This window comes from Chenopodium album, chromosome 9 (assembly GCF_948465745.1).
Source record: "Chenopodium album chromosome 9, dcCheAlbu1.1, whole genome shotgun sequence".
NCBI lineage: Eukaryota > Viridiplantae > Streptophyta > Magnoliopsida > Caryophyllales > Amaranthaceae > Chenopodium > Chenopodium album.
This window is the reverse complement of record NC_137842.1, coordinates 3,635,734-3,652,496: the sequence shown is the minus strand read 5'-3', so window position 1 is coordinate 3,652,496 and position 16,763 is coordinate 3,635,734. Positions and strand designations below refer to the sequence as shown.

Here is a 16,763-nt window from a genome sequence, read left to right as displayed (position 1 = left end):
ACAACACTTATATTATCCTCCGATGAAGCCTCCAGTGTCTGAACGTTGTTGTCGTCCATTATCCTAAACCTGTCGCTAATGCTTAATAATTTTTTTTCTTTAAAAAAAAAAAAATAACTCGAATTTTTGGTGAGGGTCGGATGTGGTGGTGTCGGGAGTTTTTTTTACCACGTGGTAGAAACTGGAGGATTCGGGAATGATATTATATCATCATATACTCCCTCCGTGTTTTTTTTAGTGTTATAGTTTGACCGGCACATGTTTTAGGTAATTTAATTGACTTAAATATGACACTACTAGAAATAGGTAAAATAACGACGGATAACATGCGACGGACGAATAATTCCGTCGCAAATTTCAAAATTTCCGACGGAATTATTTCGTCGCAATATTTCGACGGAATTTATGTATTCCGATGAATTTTCTGTCGGAAAGTTTACGACGGAAAATTTTTCAGTCGAAAAAATTAGTTTCCGATGGAATTTCTAGCAGGAAATTAATTTCCGACGAAAAATTCCGTCGGAAAATATAAATTCCGAAGGATTAATTTTCCGTCGGAAAAAATAAGGGTTTGTAAAATCGAACTAAAAAAAGGGGGAAGTCGGCAGTAGGAGAGAGAAAGAGAAGGAGAGAGAGAGGGGGAGAGAGAAGGAGAGTGCGTCGCCGGCGTTCCCCAACGGTGCCGGAGTCGCCGACGTTGACCAAGTGCGACTGAAAGGAGAAAGAGAGAGATCTGAAAGGAGAAAGAGAGATAGAGAAGGAGAGAGAGAGAAGCAGGCAAGATAGTCGCTGGCGGTTCTCAACGGTGCCGGAATCGCCAGCGTTCACCAAGGTGGTAGTTGCCAGAGAGAAGGAGAAAGAGAAAGGGAGAGGCTGAAACAGAAAGAGAAGGAGAAAGAGACGCCTTCCCGACGAGCCTCCACGCGCCGTCCAGCCTCCACGCCGTGGTGGTAGTTGCCAGAGAAGGAGACACTCGCCGGCGACGCCCCTCGCATCATCAAGGTCAGTGTTTGTTATTTATTTTTTTTTTTTAATTTTAAATTGAAATCTGACCGGCCTCCTCCCTAACCACCACAAGCAGCCTCCACCCGAACCACCACAAGCAGCCTCCGGCCTCCTCCCTTCCCTCCGTGACTGAAGCACTTCTGCCAGCTGAAACAATTAGTAAGTTTACTACTTCCCCCCCTTTTTTCTATTTTTAAATTTTTTCGGCTTTTTGTCGTCGGAAAATATACTTTCCGACGGATATTGTTTTTTGCGACGGAAAATTCCGTCGGAAATTGAAATTTGCGATGGACTTTTTTCCGTCGGAATATTGCGACGGATCTTCAATTAAAGTCAAATTAAATTCCGACAAAATCATTTCCGTCGTAATTTCCGTCGGAAATGAAGTTTCAGACGGAAATTCCGTCGGAATAGGGTCTATTTCCTACAAAAGGTTTTCTGACGGACGTTTCCGACAAAATTCGTCGCAAACTTCATTTCCGACGGATTTTTCATATTTTCCAACGGAATTTTTTCTGTCGCAATTCCACTGTTTTCTTGTAGTGTGAGGTAAGTAAGATAGTTGAAGTATTAAAAAATTGTAGGAAAAATTGACAGGAATATTACGACCTTTACTCCGTCCGCCCAAAATAAAACGACCTTTTGAAATTCCCCCAATAAAACGACCTTTTACCCTTATCTTCTTAAAATAGAACATTTTACTGGTTACCGGCTACAACTTGTTATACTGGTCCACGCTAAGGGTTGACCCTTCTTTTCCCTTGTAATTTAGCCTACGTGGCATTAATTACCCAACTACCCTTCTTTTCCCTGCCTTTAATTCAATTTCTCTCTCTGTCCTTCTTTCGTCCTCTCTGCAAACTCCATTAAAGACGCGAAAAAGGACTGAAGCTCATTGAATTTAATTGCTCCTCTGACTTAGTGGTTGGGGAAAGGATTGAAGTGGGTTGTTTGCGAGAAGGAACAAGGCTCGAATTGTGTGATTGGAAAATCTGGAATTGGTTCGAAGGTATGTAATTGAGCTTACATTTTGCCTTATTTAATTTTGTCTGATTTGTGAATGTGTTATTTAGATAATTGTAGTTATTTGTGTCCAATTTTGTTGTGTTATGGTGTGATTATGCTAATTAGATGCTAAATTTAGTAGCATTAGTTGAATTGGATGACTTGTTAATTGTGCAATTATGCGATTTGATGTTAGGGTTGGATTTTGCGATTGTTTTAGGGGTTGATTTTTTCGAATATCTGATTTGTTTTGGTTGATTAGATTGATAGATGTGATAATTGCGGTTGATATGTAGGTAAAATGTCTACCTTTTGTGATAAACTTACCAATTTTTTTTCATTTCTACAAGCCTTCATTAGCTCAACTCGCATACATGATATTTCGCTCTTCATCTCTTGTACATCTTCCTCCAAATTCTCCTTCTTCAATTGTAGTTTCTTAATTTTGTCTTCTCTTAATTTTTGCTCATACTCCAATTCCAATATAATTGTGTCTTTTTCCAACATCTTCATTTGGAAATCTTCTGCAGTTGTTATCTAAATTAGGCCCTTGTCTCACTGTTCTAACCACAGCATCTCTCCCGCGCGCAGTTGCACCGAATTTTTGGACGAGTATTTCTTCTTGAGTTAGAAGATGACAGAGATGCATTAGATGATTGCCTTCTTAAAGACATGACACCATTTACAATGGGAGGCCACAAAATTAAAATTAAAAAAAAAAAATAAAAAAAAAAAGGGGGGGGGGGGGAGGAAAATGAAAGAAAAGAGTGGAACAGGGGAGAAGAACGACATGGAGTTGGGTTAAATAAAAGGAGGAGTATTTAAAAACCCCAACGGTCATTGCCACGTAACCATTCTACCTACAAAATCCGGTTACCACTTGAAGATGTTCTATTTTAAGAAGATAAGGGTAAAAGGTCGTTTTATTGGGGGAATTTCAAAAGGTCGTTTTATTTTGGGCGGACGGAGCAAAGGTCATAATATTCCTGTCAATTTTTCCAAAATTGTAAAACAAAGATAGTGAGATTAATAGTTTATTGAAAAGTATTAGTTGGTTTGGATGGGGACCATACGAGGAAAGTGATATACGGAGTAATATTTTAATGTAACTTTTTGCCAAAAATAGAAGTGTAATACTTTTTTTTTTTAAAAAAAAAAACACGGCCAGAAATGAAAAATGTAACACTTAAAAAAACACGGAGGAAGTAATACAACTTACACAAAGAACAATATCATCCTTCTATGTCAAAAAGGGAGTGATGCTCTAAGCATTGTTTAGCAGCTCACAATTTTAAATGTCTTGTACCGTATGTAGAAATCATTACTTCTTTCAAAGTATAGTTTGTACTAAGCCCACTCCATGTAACTATGCCTAGAATTGAGATCTCTTACTCTCTAATACCAAAATAGCCAAACTGCAAAACCCTTCATTTACCCAATATATTTTCTGACTAAGCTCATATTCATACGTTCAACTCATACAAAATAATTGTAACACGCTGTAACACGCTAATGGTGTTCTGACTGTTCTATATCTAACTATACAGCCTTCCTGTGAGCAAAACTGCTTCTCAGGGACACGAACTCAAAAGCAATGGTATAAAGCACATGATTCACAGCCAGTCGGTCTTAGCTATTCATTCTACCTTTTTGCAGCAATAAGCCAGCAACACTAGAACCCCCTGTTGTACTCGCAAGACTTCAGTTTTATCAGCCATATTCAAGATCTGGAGAAATTGTTATATACTCTCGGATACACCATACACCTAACTAAAATACCTATGGATGTACGATACACCCCGGTGTATATAACAAATTCTACAAGATCTATGCTGGAGAGAAGGCTCTTCTTTTAGTAGATGAAACTATATGTGTAGCACCCAACAGGCATTCCAGAGATATCATAAATTGAAATACAGACACATATCCTAAAGCAGCAAATAAACAGAATCATAAGAACATAGGCTAATGCATAGCATTGTCGCATCAAACAAAACTTATGTTTTTTCTATTGAGCATGTTCCTATCAAAAATGACAGAGATCATCTACTTAAACAAACATGGAGCAAAATACAAATTAAATGATTCCGATCTTGTTTGCAACGTCCAAGGCATCATAGTCAGGTGTCAAACGAACATACGCCTTCTTGGTGCCATCAGGCCTGCATAAAGAAATAAATCATAACAATTAGTATGACAGGAAACTTTTAGCAAACCTCAAGTCAATGATGACAAGATAAAAATCAGCAAGCAGGATTATAGAAACTTGTGGCACTACTCTGTTCAATTTATGGCTGTCTTTGAGTTTCAAGTAATTAGTTTGCCATTTACCAAAATCAGTGCCACAAGAAAACTATCCAACAGTATGCAATTCTTTCAACCTCGTGATAAATGAGGAAAATAAGTTCTTTCTGTAGAATATACAAGTCTTACGACTTTACGAGTGAAGAGAGAATTGAAACACAATATTCAAGGAAAGGAAACACACAACGATATGAAGCAAAGAGCAACAATTTGATTGGCAGAAAATATTCACCTGATCAAGGTATTCACTTTCTTGGCCTGAATGTCATACATCTTCTTGACGGCAGCCTTAATCTTCTTCTTGTCAGAACGAATGTCAACAATAAAAACCAAGGTGTTGTTGTCCTCAATCTTCTTCATTGCGGACTCAGTGGTCAAGGGATATTTAAGTATCTGGTAATGATCCAACTTATTTCTTGGGGTTGCACTAATACGAGGGTACTTGGGGTTTCTGTCCTTCTTCAATGTCTTTGGCCTATGGAAAGTAACCTTGGTCCTGATCTTCTTGGCCTTCTTCTTCAAGGTACTGGAGCCAGATTTCACAGCTTTAGCAGCTTTCAAGGCCTGTGCCTTGGGATCAGCCTTCTTTACATCTGCCAGATAAATGATGTCAGGTATCGTTCTAGTCTTTTAAAGATGTAATACAATTTTATCACAGCTAGGCAGTATTTGTGACACAAGCATAAGTGCAACTGCCGGAAACTCGGAATTGAAGAATAAATAAGTAAACAAAGTTGAAAATTTGAAAAAGACACTGCATGAGTAACTAATGAAAATAGCAGGGTTAAGAAATGCACTGCACAATCAAGGAATATTTTTCCCAATCACTTATTAACTAAATAAAACCCTTACTAATCGAGAATTTGCTTCAGTAGCATTTGAGTAAACAGTCGGTTGAGGGGTTTGATACAATATCTAAATGCTTGCAAAAAACTAAGCACTATACATAGTCACACAAATATCAATCAAGGAAAAGGGATTAAACCCGAGGAATAGCAATTAGCATGGCAATCTTAACTTAACACTAAACAAAAATCAAACCCTCAAACTTACATTGAAACGCTTCAACAACCAACAGAGCAGAGGAATATACAAGTTAATAAAGCTGATATGTTTAATTTGAACAGTAAACCGGTGTTCCCTAAAACCGCTATTTGAAGTAGAGGTTTTACCCTAAAACGCATTACATTGAACCCGAGAGTAGCATGACAATTTGCATTTGGAACCATTTGGTCTCTCTATACACAGAGGATTTCTCAATATATGTAACAACAAATCCAATATCAACCATTTTCTAAGATTCAATTTGTAATTCTTCCATATAAATTTACCAGAAAGAAAATTCACAACAAATCCATAGCAAAACTGCAATCAAATGACTTCACGAAAGGGCACCAATTGGTAAATCCAAAGTTCAGTTGATTAAAGAAACAGTTTGTATTCTAATTATCACTTAAAATATGCACATTATTACAAAATAGCTAGTTTTTTCAACAAAATTAACCATAACTATTGTAAAAACTAAATTCGAATTGATCCCCAAACTAAATTCATATTGTTAATGATTCATAAATTTACAAAATACAATCCTAATCTTCCTACTGAATTAACAACATTAAAATTAGAAATGGAAGAATAATACCTTTCGCAGGAGGCGCCATTGATGCTGTAATTGAAACCCTAAATCAACAAATAAAGAAGATCAATCAATGGAATTAATTAATTTACTGAAAATGTGGGAAGATAATTGGTAAAAGTAGCAGATTATTAGAGAAAGAGAGAGAACCTGAGGAGAGAGATGAGAATAATATACGGCGCGGCAATTAGGGTTTATGAAAATGAGCTAGGTTTTTTTATTTATATGATATGAGTCTTACAAATCTTACGGCCTCATCTCGTTTGCAAATACAGTTGTTTCTTTCTATTGGGCTGGACTACTCCCAATTGCCATTCAATCTCTATTACCGTCCCCCGTTGATCCAATTCATTTTCATAACGCTCCGTTCACTTGACCTTAAGTATTTCATAAAATTATTTCGATTCAGTAAATACTCTATACATGTTCAAATCTATAAAAATATTTTTTTCAGTAAAAATAAGTTCAAAGAAGAAATTTAATTAAGAATCAGTAAAAATAATGTATGTTCAATAAAAATAATTTTATATCTGCAAAAATTAAAGTGAAGTGAATAAGATATAATTGTGTTTTTAAATTGTTTTGTTTTTATGATAGCTAAACACATTGTGTTACACATAGTTAGAATAAGCAATATAATGAGAGTAAAGGATAAGCCAAGTGGTTAGAGCTCCCATCATGATTCCAAGAGATCTTAGGATTAAATTATGATCATTCTTAAAATGACTATCACAGCCTAAAATAGGTGGCACATAGTGACTGGATTAAAAAAATATAGCTTTGAGATAAATTTCACATGTTTATTAGAGATAGAAAGTAAAAATTTCTCAAGAAAAAGTCGAGGGGATAGATTTTAGTTTCCTCTTTGTCCCAAATAAAAAGCATAATCTCTCCATCAGCTTTTTAGTATGGAAATGGTTGTATGCCCTATAATTTAAATTAACAACTTGAGACCTCATATATCACAAAGCTTCATGAATTAGATACCCTAAAATCTACTTTTGTTAAATCATAGTATAAAACTAGTAACATTTTTCACACCAAAACTAGTTCATAAAATTCAAGTAGATTCTTATTAAAACTAGCCACTTGACCATTTAAATTATAAAAATTACAAATTTGACTCAAATTAGGTCGAATATTGATATATAGATTTTAAAAATTACAAGTTTGACTCAAATTAGGTCGACTCCGTAAAAAAGGATGTACAAAATTTTAAACTTTCGCACCGGCCTATAACTTAATCGTGGAGGCAAGAATCAGATGCAAATTTGAAGCATTTGTTCCTGCTAGCGCCTTTTCAACCAGCCCATTGAATAAAAAAAAAACGAGTCAATTATTTCTTTAATCTTTGTACTTTGAGCCATTATTTTTCGTCCTCTGATTTTGAACCCGTTTATTCTTTCAACTCTAAAATGTTAATTAAACTTCAATATATTAATCAACGGTCAAAAACTACTTGACAAAAAAACTTCCACTCGTTTTAGAAACCAAACTATATATATGCATGCCATACTTCTCTTTCATCACAACAAAATCAAACTTACAAAGACTAAAACCCAAGTTTCTTTTTATTTATTCTGAAAATTTCCCAATAAGCTTAATATTAACCTACAAGAATGAGTGTGGAACTCTTGGATAGTGCCACAATCACAAATTTTGTGGAAGACGAGGAGGCTTTCAATAGCTCGATCGAAGACCACTTTGCCCTCCTCGACACCAACCATGATGGAGTCCTTTCTTATCCTGAGATGCTCAAGGAGCTTCAAGGTCTCCGTGTTTTCGAGACCCACTTTGGGATTGATGTTAAGATTGAACCAGAAGAGCTTGCCACCACTTATGGGGCGCTATTTCTTCAGTTCGATCATGATCTCAATGGGGGTGTTGATATAGAAGAATTTAAGGCCGAGACTAAGAGGATGATGCTTGCTGTGGCTAATGGTCTAGGGGTCTTACCCATTCATATGGTGCTGGAAGAAGATAGCCTCCTCAAGAAAGCTGTCGAGCGGGAGTTAGCCAAGATTGCAGCATAGAATATATCAATTAACATTAAGATTTCCTTGTATAATCAATACTAGTTTACTAAAATTATGAATTTGTTTCTCCCTCTATTTGGGAGAATCATGTTGGACACAAACAAAAAGTATACAAGAAATGTGATAAGCAATTAAGCAGTGATTGAAGAGTTAGAGAATAAGAAAGACGCCCCAATGTAAAAACAGGGACTTGTATCTATGCAACATATGGACTGGATATGAACTTCTCTGGCAATTACTTTTTAATACCATCATCACTCCTCAATCTAGCTAATCACCCCACCCCCCAAAACCCCATCTCCCCTCTCCAGTTTTTGTAGCTCTGCTCAAGCTTTTGAGCAGAGTCTGAATACCGTCTTTGTCAGTCAGGATGCTGTCCTTGTGTTTTCTCCAAAGGACACATGACTATGTACACTGAGAGCCTTAACATTCTAAAAATGTCATAAAAACAACGACAACTCAGGAGTGGGAATGAAGGGTAAGATGCTCTCACCAAACAGCTCAAGCATCGATACAAGAACTTGTCCCGATTTCAAGTCATCCTTCCAAACCTGATTCAGGACCGCTGACAACTTCAGTAATTTTTCATCACTCTTTTCTCTTTCACTATTGCTGCCTACTTTCTCAGAATTAGTCATCTGCTGGGAGGTTGACGGTAGATCTGAGGCAACACTAGATGATGCAGCTACTTCTCCCTCAGTTTGTTTGACAGAAGGTGAGGTGTTGTTGTCCAGCAAAGGGCCATCAGTTGCTACTCTTTTGAGAGGCGGTTGCTCTTCTATGTGCTCCATGCTTGCCTTGCGTTTTCCTAGCACAAAAAATAAAAAAAAATATAACAGTGGAAGAAAGTTAAAGCCTCAAACACCAATGAAATCTCTAGTATATGTAAATTTCATCAAATCAAATTTTTACTTAAAAGGATACAATGGGAAACCTCTTTTAGTTGGATGGAGAGGGCAAAAGGTGGGTAAGTGTCACTACATCATCTAAGTGTCATAATTTAATTGTATCACCAAATGTTTAAATAAAGAGAAAATATTGATGCACATCTAATTTCCTCCTTAACCTTTCACTCTTGTATGCATAGGTACAGATTACAGAACAGATGGAAGCCAAACATAAAACTAAGCAAGAGCAAAAGATGACATCTTAGCTTCTCACCAGGCGCTAACATATTGACTCTTTCCTTCTTGCCCCAAATTTCATGACATGGTGGTGATGGCAAAGTAGGGAACATTTTGAGTATACCATAAATGCATTGTCCAGCTGCATGCTGAAAACCAATATACAAAAGTAATTATGTGATAAATGACTTGATGATACTACATAATATAGTTTGACAAGAAATTCTTCAGCATATAACCAGATCTTCATATTGAGTTGAGAAAATAAAGAACTAACCAACAATGCTCCATAAACTCTCCAAGCCTCGTGCCTTTTCATTTCATTCTTTTGACTCTCAAGAGACATTTCGTGTTCAAGAAGGCGCATATATGGCCCAAGATTTGGCAAAATAAGATGCCGGACCTAATAAGCAGTGTAAAATGCTCCCATTGTCAATATTATGTTAAGAGCTAATATCCAAATCCAATAACATGTACTAACCAAAGATTTGTAAACCACAAAACTGCGCACAAGAGAGTGACAGAGATGAAATGCCAATGAAAAACACGTAATAAGTAATCACACCTAGAATATTGGGTGTTTTTTTTTTTTTTTTTTTTTGGGGGGGGGGGGGGGGGGGGGGTTGATTTTAACCCTCGTTTACTATTAGTTTTTCCTTAAAAAAAAAATTCCAAATGCTGGGAGAGTGCCAGAGCTCCCACCATCCCCCCTGTGTTCCACCACTGCAGCCCACACCCCAAACCCACCTTAAACCTTACATTTAAAAGGGGAAAAGGGCAAGAGGGACATTCTCGGAGGAGCAACACTGAAGCTTTTCTACTGAGCACAATCAACTTGCAATGACAATAAAAAAGAACATCTCCCCCCCCCTCCTCCCCTCTCTCTCGGCAAAACCTACCTTAAACCTTAAACAAATACAAAAAAGGGGAAAGGCAAGAGAGAGATTTTCAGCGAAGCAAATCCAAATCTTTTCTGCTGAGCACAATCAAGTTGATATGACAATGAAAACAGAGTTTATGAGGCAGAAGCGGTAGTGAAGCATTTTCTCACAAACATGCTTAGCAGCAGAACTTTCTTGTCATCGTCAAGTAATAATGGTGAATATGATGCAGATGATGGATGACAATAATGAATTAATGATAGTGACAATCACCATGCTAATTCCATCTACACTTATAGAGTTATAGATGACTATCCCCTTTCTCCCATTATTCTTCCATTTGGAATTGGAAGAATTAGAACTAATCCTATAAGTATTTGCAAAACCACCACAGCACAAAGGACATGCCAATTTCATATAAGTACATATAATAGTAGCTGCAAATACACAATTTTGGAATATACCACATTGGGCCCTAGGGCGGCTAATCCTTGAATTGCACCATAGTGTTGAGTGATTGCGCGTTTGGGGTCCAAAAATGCATTTACCAACGTTCTTGTTAAGCGTGGCTGGAGATTGCTGTATGCATGCCCAAATCTGCAACTCATTTGAAGTAATCATATGTTAAATTAATATATAAGTTGAATACCAATATATCGAACCTTGTCTTTGAATATTAAAATATGACCCTTTCAAGAACTAATAGGAAGGACATGGAGCAGGTAGTCCAGCCCAAGGAGGAAACTTGCACCAACTTATTTTTTCCCCAAAATAAATGAATAGAAATATGAAGGCCAATTAGGCACAACAGTTGACAAGCAAATTGTAATTATATTCCTCAATGACATCCCAAATCCAGAAATTTATTAAACAGGTCTAATGGTCAAACTCAAAAGATAAAGGAAGTGTCAGACCAGAATATGAGACACGCATTTCAGCACTTTAGCCAGCTGAGCACCGTTACTGAGATGGATGTTACATACCATAACTCTATGAAGAAAACTAGACTAGTAGAAAGCTGAAAACGATATATATATATGTCCTAAAGATGCAAGTAGGCATAGTATCTTACCTTTTGCAAATTGAAGCAACTAGTTTTGCTGCAAAATCTCTCAGCTCCCAATGGTTATCAGCCAATCTATTGCCTAGTCTTTTGGCCACTAAACAGGAAACCACAGAGGGCATCAACTGATGTAGCTGATTCAAAGAAAAGTATATAAAGTTAACAAACCAAGGCAAACCCTGATGTGTGAATCATCAATTAAGTAGCCAGAAAAATATAGTATTTTACAATATATTTTCCTGCATGTCCTTAGAATTGCAACACTTGCTTAAAGGTGTGTTTCCAAAAAATAAAAAAAATACTTGTATATTGTAGCCATAAAACAAATTGTGGGGGGGGGGGGGGGGGGACTGTGATGACATGATGTGAAATATGACAGAATGTGATATCATGCAAAACCTTCTCTATAAAATATCACTTATCGTGCTACTAAAAAAGAAATATGCGAATCTACACAATATAACAAGAGTTGGCTCAAGTGGTAAGCAGCTTGATGTCGCTTAAGGGAGGTCTCGAGTTCAAGCCTTATCGAATGAAGAAAACTTTTGTTGGGAGACTCGCCCACCAAAAGTCAGGTGTGCAACCCAGGTCGGATCCAAATGTAGCAGGAGCTAAGCACCGATGAACCAGGTGGGGCAAACTCATACTATAGATAGTTTAGCCAATATTCTATAATATTGAGCTTTAAGTTGTAACCGAGTTTTTCTTTGTTCTTCAACTAATGGTTTTTCTTTTTCCATCCCAAGCCATTTCGTAAAATATATGACTTTGAAATAGTGAAATTTGCAAACTAAGATTAAAGAATAAATATAAGCATGCTGCAAGACTGCAAAAAATAAATAAAAAAATGACGATACATAAGGTTTGTGTTTTTTAGAATGATATAGGAGGAAACCTGCATATTCAAAGGCACACCCTTCACCCCTTAATAATCTTTCATTTCTTTTTGCACAGATACTAAGATTAGTGTTTGAAATGTGAATTTAAATTAAATGTGCAATTGCCACCATTAAATCAAATTATCACTTTAGCTTATTTGTCAATTTGATACACAGCTCTGTGAGAGAGGTAAATTTCTAACACGGTCTACAGATAACAGATTATAAAAAATTTTGTTGAGCAAGCAGCAAGAACTGAACTCACATAAGGCTCTATTTGTATGTTAGGATTTTTCAGCAGACTACGAACAAGGCGCATCAAAGCAAACAGCAGATTAAAATCCCCTAGACCACGAGCAACCTGGCATAATAGCAGTCAATGTTAGCTGGCACTTTATGATGAAATATTCCAACATAAATTTTTTTTCCCTAAGTTAGAAAACTTAGTACCTCATCGGCAATGAAACATGTAAAGTAGGGGACTAAGGGATGAAGCCCAGCATCAGTTGCCAAACTGACCAATGCTTCTTTGAAAAGAATGGTTTCAGAACCTCTAATAGTAAGCTCTGTGATTTTGTCAAAGTATAGCTGCATAACACATAATTTGAAATATTTATAAACAGCATTCAAGATAAATAATATAAGAAAAGAAAACAATTCATATGGCTACCTGAAGCTCTCTAGATAGTACATGCTGAACTGGTACTTTGATGTCAATGGGAAGACTGTCATCCTTACATTCAGACCTTTTCCCGTCAGGAATGGTGATAACTAAGCATAACAAAAGAGGGAAAGAAAAGCTATAAGGTTGAACATTTATGAGCAATAAAATCTACAACAAAACAATTATGAAAAAGGTTGTCATTTAAATTTCACTATGCAAGATAGATAGAAAATGGAGATAGCTTTGCCAAATCGCATTTTTAGCAGCTTAGCATGGACAGCAGCTCCCATCAACAATTCCAAGGTGATAATCACCTAAAAAGCAGAATGATGGCCAAGTAGGACTATAAAGACAGAACTAAAGGGATTCAAAACCTTGAAGTTAAGAAAGAACACCAACTTGCATTTTCTAATTTTTGGTACAAGGAATTCCTACCATACCGAGCAAGTTAATTACAGTATAACATTAATTTTAGGGAGTTCATTATTAGGCATCTAAATCAACACTGAACTGCAAACATGTCAAACATTTATTATACTGTGCACTCATTCCATATCATATTAATACATGAGCTTTCATTGATTCCTAGTTCACAACACTTAACATTTTTGTTGATGCATCAGAATACCTCACACAGTTGTGCTAACAACAACAACAACAACAAAACCTTAGTCCCAAAATGATTTGGGTCGGCTAACATGAATTGTCATAAGGAACCGCTCAACACAGAAAAAGGGACATAACAAGATAATAAGTTGAAAGAGTTTGGAAAAAGGTGTATAAAAGTGAGAAGAAGAAAAAAACAAAAAAAGAGCATCCAAGTACAAATTAAGAGGTTTTTAAAAGAGAACCAAGAATAAAATTCAAGAAGGTTTTAAAGGAGTGGTAAAAAAGTAAGTTAACAACATAAAGGTTTGAGAAAACTTTAGCAAAGAAAATCAATACAGTTCATAGCAGTCGTGCTATGATACAAGTAATTAATGCAGATCTGCATTAAGATAAGAAGAGGAAATAAGGTTGAGTTTTGGATAACTAGTAAGTAATCATTATACTTTGCCTATAGGACTTGTAATCTTGATATCACTTCAAGACTGATCATAATGCTGTTTAATGTGTACAAAACACATGTACAAAAAAGGAGCCTCAGCAACTTACCTTCCACAGGGGCATTTTCAGGAATTGCAGGTTGCACCCCTTCTATGGCTAGCCAATGGCACATGATTGATGTATCAAGTGGAGCTTTTGGTAAAGGTGCTTCAATAATCTACATTTTGAGAAGAGGTCAAATAAAATTGGACTTCTAATCTTAGCCATAAAGAGAATTTACGTCGTCTTACATCTTTGAAGTCCACATCCTTATCCTCAATGTAGAACAAATCCATGTGCCCCACAGCTTTTTTAAACCGTGAAGGGGTTCCTGAAGCAAAGCCATAAACTGGCTGGGACAAAGAAAGACAGTAGAATCAATAAAAAGGGGCAGGTCAAAGAAAGCCCTGCAATTAGTGGCTCTCCACCAAAATAATAATTTAAAAAAAAAAAAGTCACTCTTATGATCTTATCAGAAAATTGATAAATGGACAGCTAAGTTCTTCTTTAAAAAACCAAAATGATGTACTAATTCATAGAAGAGCAAACATTCTCAAAGTTACCAACATCACTATTGGGAAAGGTGAAATAATTTTTTTAGTTTGAGAAGCATGTATAAAGAGCACAGAGCTTTCACAAAAAAAAAAAAAAAAAAAAAAAAAAAAAAAAAAAAAAACACAATATAAAATTGGGGACAACTTGGTACCTACCTAATTCCATTAGTAGTTAGGTTCTGCATCTCAACCAAGATATAGCATATCTAAAGCCTACACAATGTAGAGTGATAAAGTTACCAAAATTACATAGATTTTGAATTAGATATCTTGACATATTTCACTGATATCAAAAGAATTTTTTAGATTCCAAGCCTCATAACTTGGCATTGTTGAAGCTAATTCTAAAAGAATAAAGAAAACTTTTAAGTCTCACAATACTGCTACATATAGAAGCTTTGTTCCCCCCTCTAGGGAAAAGAATTGTTAAGTATAACAAGAAATCATTAATTGCACAAAGCATTAGAATGAAATTATCATATATAATGATGTATCGAGTTATAGTAATGAAGGTAACCACCATGTCACAATGTCACATTCACACCCCACACCCCAACAACAACAAATAAAAAAAAATAAAATAAAAAAATTGATAGCAACTAATGTCCATCCTCTATGATAATCATTAGTGTAGTTATCCTCGGGGTTTAAGAAGCCATTTAGCACCAATCATCATGGTTAAGTAGCAAGACTGTTACATCCTGAATTCTTGATGACTAACACTTTGTTTGGATGGAAGGAATTGGATGGAAAGGAAAGAAGGGAAATGAAGGGATGAATAATCTTTCATTTGGATAGCAAATGAGGGAAGAAGAGAATTGGAGGGTGGGGGGGGGGGGGGAGAAATGGAGGGAATAAAATGAAAAAAATTGATCTCTCCAACAATGGAGAGATTTGGAAACCTCATCTTTCTTCCCTCCCCTCCCCTTCCCTTCCCACCCCTTCCCCTCCCTCCCCTTCTTTTCCTTCCTCTTTCTCTATCCAAACACACCGTAAATGTACATTCATTCCCCACTTATATCACATCAGGTAATTAAAATCTCATACAATCAAGAACATCTACCAAAATCCAAACAAGAACAATGAACTTTAACTGGCATGATAAGTCAAATGAAATCGGCAATGAAAGTCATGAATGTCTTGATTAAATCAAACTACATACAAACTGCAAGCCCCTCTATCCAAACACCTGAAAACACACCTCAACATTTCTAATGCTGAGTGCAGTATCCACATCATCTGTAGTTAAAATAGTTCTCCTTGAATGGCGCATACATTTAATAGCTTCCTGTCACAATGGAAACATAAATAGAAGCTCGTCTAAGAAATTGTAAACATTAATGTAAGGTAAACAGTGGATTAAAAAAGGAAAGCAATTCAATTAACATATTGAAACCTGCATAAGCTCACGCATTCGGTACTCAACATCTGGAGCAAGAGTAAGTGCAGCATCTACAGAAAGATTGTTGATCCCTACACTTTGTGCTATAACCTCAATAGATTCTTTGGGCACGATGCTCATCTTATTCCTCTTCTGTGTTTAATAAGATGTGTAACACTAAATACTCAGCTCTGCATCAATAGTAATAACAATAAATTGAACTGAACAAATGTTTGAAAATAAGCAAAATTTACTTAATGAAGTAATTCTGAGGATAAATTTGTTTGTGACAAATCCTAGGTTCATGGTACTATATCTTACCATCAAAAACCAAAAAATTATAGTAAAATTTACGCTTTTCCAATTAACTTGTTATGATATTCCACCTCAAATTTGATTGATTTTATTTACAACTTTAGTAAACTTGGGTACTATAACATATATTCTGCCATCCGATACCATCAAAATTTATTCTCTCTTGACTCTTACAGTCTTACTATTATCTAGGAATCATATCCCGCCATCAAACACCATCAATTTTATTCACAATCTTCCTATTAACTTGGTACTATACGCCGCTATTGAATAGCATCAATTTCATTCACACCCTTCCTAACAACCTGGTATTATATCCTGCAAACAAAATATCATCATATCATTCTTAAACCTCTTCCTATTAACATAAATACTGCATTTCACCATCAAATACCATCAACTTGATTTACATTATTCCCATAATCAAGTTCAATAAGGGGTTCAGCCAGTGGATTCGATTAAGCTCGACAAATGCAACACATTAACAAGAAAATTTGACTCAATACTCAAATTAAATTCTTCTCGCTTAAGAATTCCAATGTAAAATTGCGAAATTCTAGCAACAAATTGCACATTATAACTTCAGTGATTATAAACAAAAGGTCATTAATCCACCTTAGAAGAACCCTAAATTAAGTATACTGATAATTAGATTAATGATAGTGTGAAACTAAACCCTAGATTGTGAAATTGATTTAGAAAAAATGATAAAACGAAGTACCTTGAAGGTGTTTCAATGGAGGAGAGGAAGTCAGAAGTTGCTTCAATGGAGAACTCGGAGTACGCTTCAATGGAGGAGAGGGAGGGACAGAGAGTGCAGCGTAATAGTGA

General features: G+C 36.0%; 3 protein-coding genes across 6 annotated transcripts; 1 reads left to right on the top strand and 2 right to left on the bottom strand.

The window, feature by feature from the left end:
* Positions 1-3,951: 3,951 nt before the first annotated feature.
* On the bottom strand, positions 3,952-6,226 carry LOC145558275 (large ribosomal subunit protein uL23). Its single transcript, XM_081619466.1, has 4 exons — positions 6,101-6,226; positions 5,957-5,994; positions 4,547-4,907; positions 3,952-4,172 (listed from the first exon to the last, which is right to left on the bottom strand). Exons 2-4 carry the CDS (start codon positions 5,973-5,975, stop codon positions 4,088-4,090), a joined length of 465 nt encoding a protein of 154 aa, XP_081475592.1. The 5' UTR covers positions 5,976-5,994; positions 6,101-6,226; the 3' UTR covers positions 3,952-4,087.
* A 1,343-nt stretch (positions 6,227-7,569) lies between these two features.
* Positions 7,570-7,983, top strand: LOC145559300 (uncharacterized). The gene has a single exon (XM_081620726.1). The coding sequence runs from the start codon at positions 7,570-7,572 to the stop codon at positions 7,981-7,983; it is 414 nt and encodes a 137-aa protein (XP_081476852.1).
* On the bottom strand, positions 7,973-16,750 carry LOC145558274 (transcription initiation factor TFIID subunit 6-like). Of its 4 annotated transcripts, none has more exons than XM_081619463.1 (13): positions 16,654-16,750; positions 15,633-15,770; positions 15,438-15,524; positions 13,934-14,035; positions 13,752-13,860; positions 12,603-12,703; positions 12,383-12,520; positions 12,198-12,293; positions 11,064-11,188; positions 10,456-10,588; positions 9,388-9,513; positions 9,148-9,259; positions 7,973-8,794 (listed from the first exon to the last, which is right to left on the bottom strand). In XM_081619463.1, the coding sequence occupies exons 2-13, from the start codon at positions 15,756-15,758 to the stop codon at positions 8,427-8,429; spliced, it is 1,623 nt and encodes a 540-aa protein (XP_081475589.1). In that variant the 5' UTR covers positions 15,759-15,770; positions 16,654-16,750; the 3' UTR covers positions 7,973-8,426. The 4 variants fall into 4 exon arrangements, with proteins under 4 accessions (XP_081475589.1, XP_081475588.1, XP_081475590.1 ...); XM_081619462.1 differs by having other exon boundaries at positions 15,633-15,808; positions 16,654-16,747; XM_081619464.1 differs by lacking the exons at positions 15,633-15,770; positions 16,654-16,750 and adding an exon at positions 14,393-14,449 and having other exon boundaries at positions 15,438-15,518.
* Positions 16,751-16,763: the final 13 nt, after the last annotated feature.